Source organism: Anneissia japonica, unplaced genomic scaffold, assembly GCF_011630105.1.
Source record: "Anneissia japonica isolate Jap-2015-1 unplaced genomic scaffold, ASM1163010v1 scaffold4988_len2956909_cov206, whole genome shotgun sequence".
Classification (NCBI taxonomy): Eukaryota; Metazoa; Echinodermata; class Crinoidea; order Comatulida; family Comatulidae; genus Anneissia; species Anneissia japonica.
In genome coordinates, this window is record NW_022696345.1 from 1,666,479 (window position 1) to 1,668,247 (window position 1,769).

At 32.6% G+C, this 1,769-nt stretch overlaps 1 protein-coding gene across 1 annotated transcript in view; it reads right to left on the bottom strand.

Annotated features, from left to right (window-relative positions):
- Window positions 1-1,769, bottom strand: part of LOC117101892 (solute carrier family 2, facilitated glucose transporter member 1-like) — a 10,490-nt gene extending 8,721 nt beyond the window's left edge. The window contains exons 1-3 of the mRNA XM_033242009.1: window positions 1,644-1,769; window positions 759-881; window positions 103-263 (exon numbers count right to left, since the gene is read on the bottom strand). Coding sequence (XP_033097900.1) covers window positions 103-263; window positions 759-881; window positions 1,644-1,700 — 341 coding nt within the window. The 5' untranslated portion in view covers window positions 1,701-1,769. The remainder of the gene's footprint in view (window positions 1-102; window positions 264-758; window positions 882-1,643) is intronic.

A 1,769-nucleotide genomic window follows, 5' to 3' on the forward strand; every position in this document is an offset into this window, starting at 1 on the left:
ATGGCATAACTGATTGGAAGCTATTAACAAAATATAACTGTCAAAACACATTTGCTGAAATGGTTAAATAAAATACCTTATCCAAAATAGTATATTTCGTACCTTCCAAAAAAGTAGATGGAATAAACGGCTACCAGAGAGCCACATGATCCGCCGACACAATATATTGCGATTGTCGTCGCCCATAACCAACGTAATTGGTTGTCTGTGAGATATTCATCGTTTTTTAAATAGTATGATTGATTATAGAATTCCTGAACAAACTGGAAATAACAATAATAATATAGATGTACAGACATTAAATGTTGATGTAAACATTACACTTGCGCTTGTCTTACTTTGTTTAGAACTTTCTTTACGATGTTCAGGCCCTGGAATCAACTATTTTTGGGTGTTACCTAATTCACATACGGCTTCTTACATCACAGGAAAGAAGAGGATTAAAATCCTAAAATGACTACTTCTAAAATGTTTTGTCGTCTCAGTATTGGCCGATATGTCGTGCCCTTTAGACTGTCATTTCTGAAATAGTCGCTGTTCCAGATTAATAATATTTTTAAAAAAATGTACGAATTCGTGCTTAATTAATTAGTTATGAGTCTGAGGGATAAAAAATGAAAGATGAGCAGAAAAATAGCTTTCAATTTAAACGTAAGTTATTTCAACCTGTTAGTGTATGAATTAAGAATAGTTATTTCATTTGTTTTTAAATGAAGAGGACTAGTTACTAGGCCATCGTCTCAGTACCGGTAACTTACAGCAGATATCCCTGTCATCACACTAATGTTATAACCATATTGTAGTGATGATCCTAGGCCGGCTGCAAGCGCAGCTATAACCAAGCATGGCGTTATACGGCCGTCATCGTCAACTCTGTCGCTCTGAAATGATAAACTCGTGTCAATTTGTTCATTAACATTTACGATTTGAGGTTAATAGTCAATGAATATAAATGTTATCGTTCTTAAATTCAGGCGGGGGGAAAAGGGGCCACCTTTGTCCCCAGTTTTTAAATATTCAAAAATCTGTATCTCATTAACCGTTCCCCAGTTTTTCGTCAGACAACTTTTTTCTGTCTTAGAAAAATCAGTGCTACAACATATCAAAATTGTTTTCCGCCGGAGTCTGACTTTAAATATAGGCCTATATGGTCTAGTGCTATGACACTCGCCTTGGACTACGAGAGATTGGTGGTTCAATTCACGCCTGTGGCAATTATTCTTAACAATTGATTATGCTATGCACGATACAATCTTCAAAGGATATATATATATATATGTATATATATATGCCTATATATAGGGCCTATATATTATATATATGAACAAGATACACTGTATTTACCTTTCTTGATGATATAATATATATATATATATATATATATATATATATATATATATATAGTCAGTCATAAAGAGTCAGTCATACCTAAAAATACTTTCTAATTTAAAAGTAGATCCTTAAAATAACCCTTTGAAAATAGCATTGTAAATTGATTGCGTAAAGTACTATGTATGCTTGCATTTAAACATGATCCGCTGACCGATATAACACCAAAATACAATAACATTTTTTTGACTATATTATATATATTTTTTTAAAAAAACATATGTACCGTCATATCATAATCACATGTTCCCTACCTGATGGTAATCTTGATTGGCATTCCGAGTTTCTTCAACTATCAACTCATTTAGCATTATGACTTTTAAACTGATTTTTTTCTTTGAACGTTTAACTTGATCGACTTGGTCTGTTGAACTTGAAAG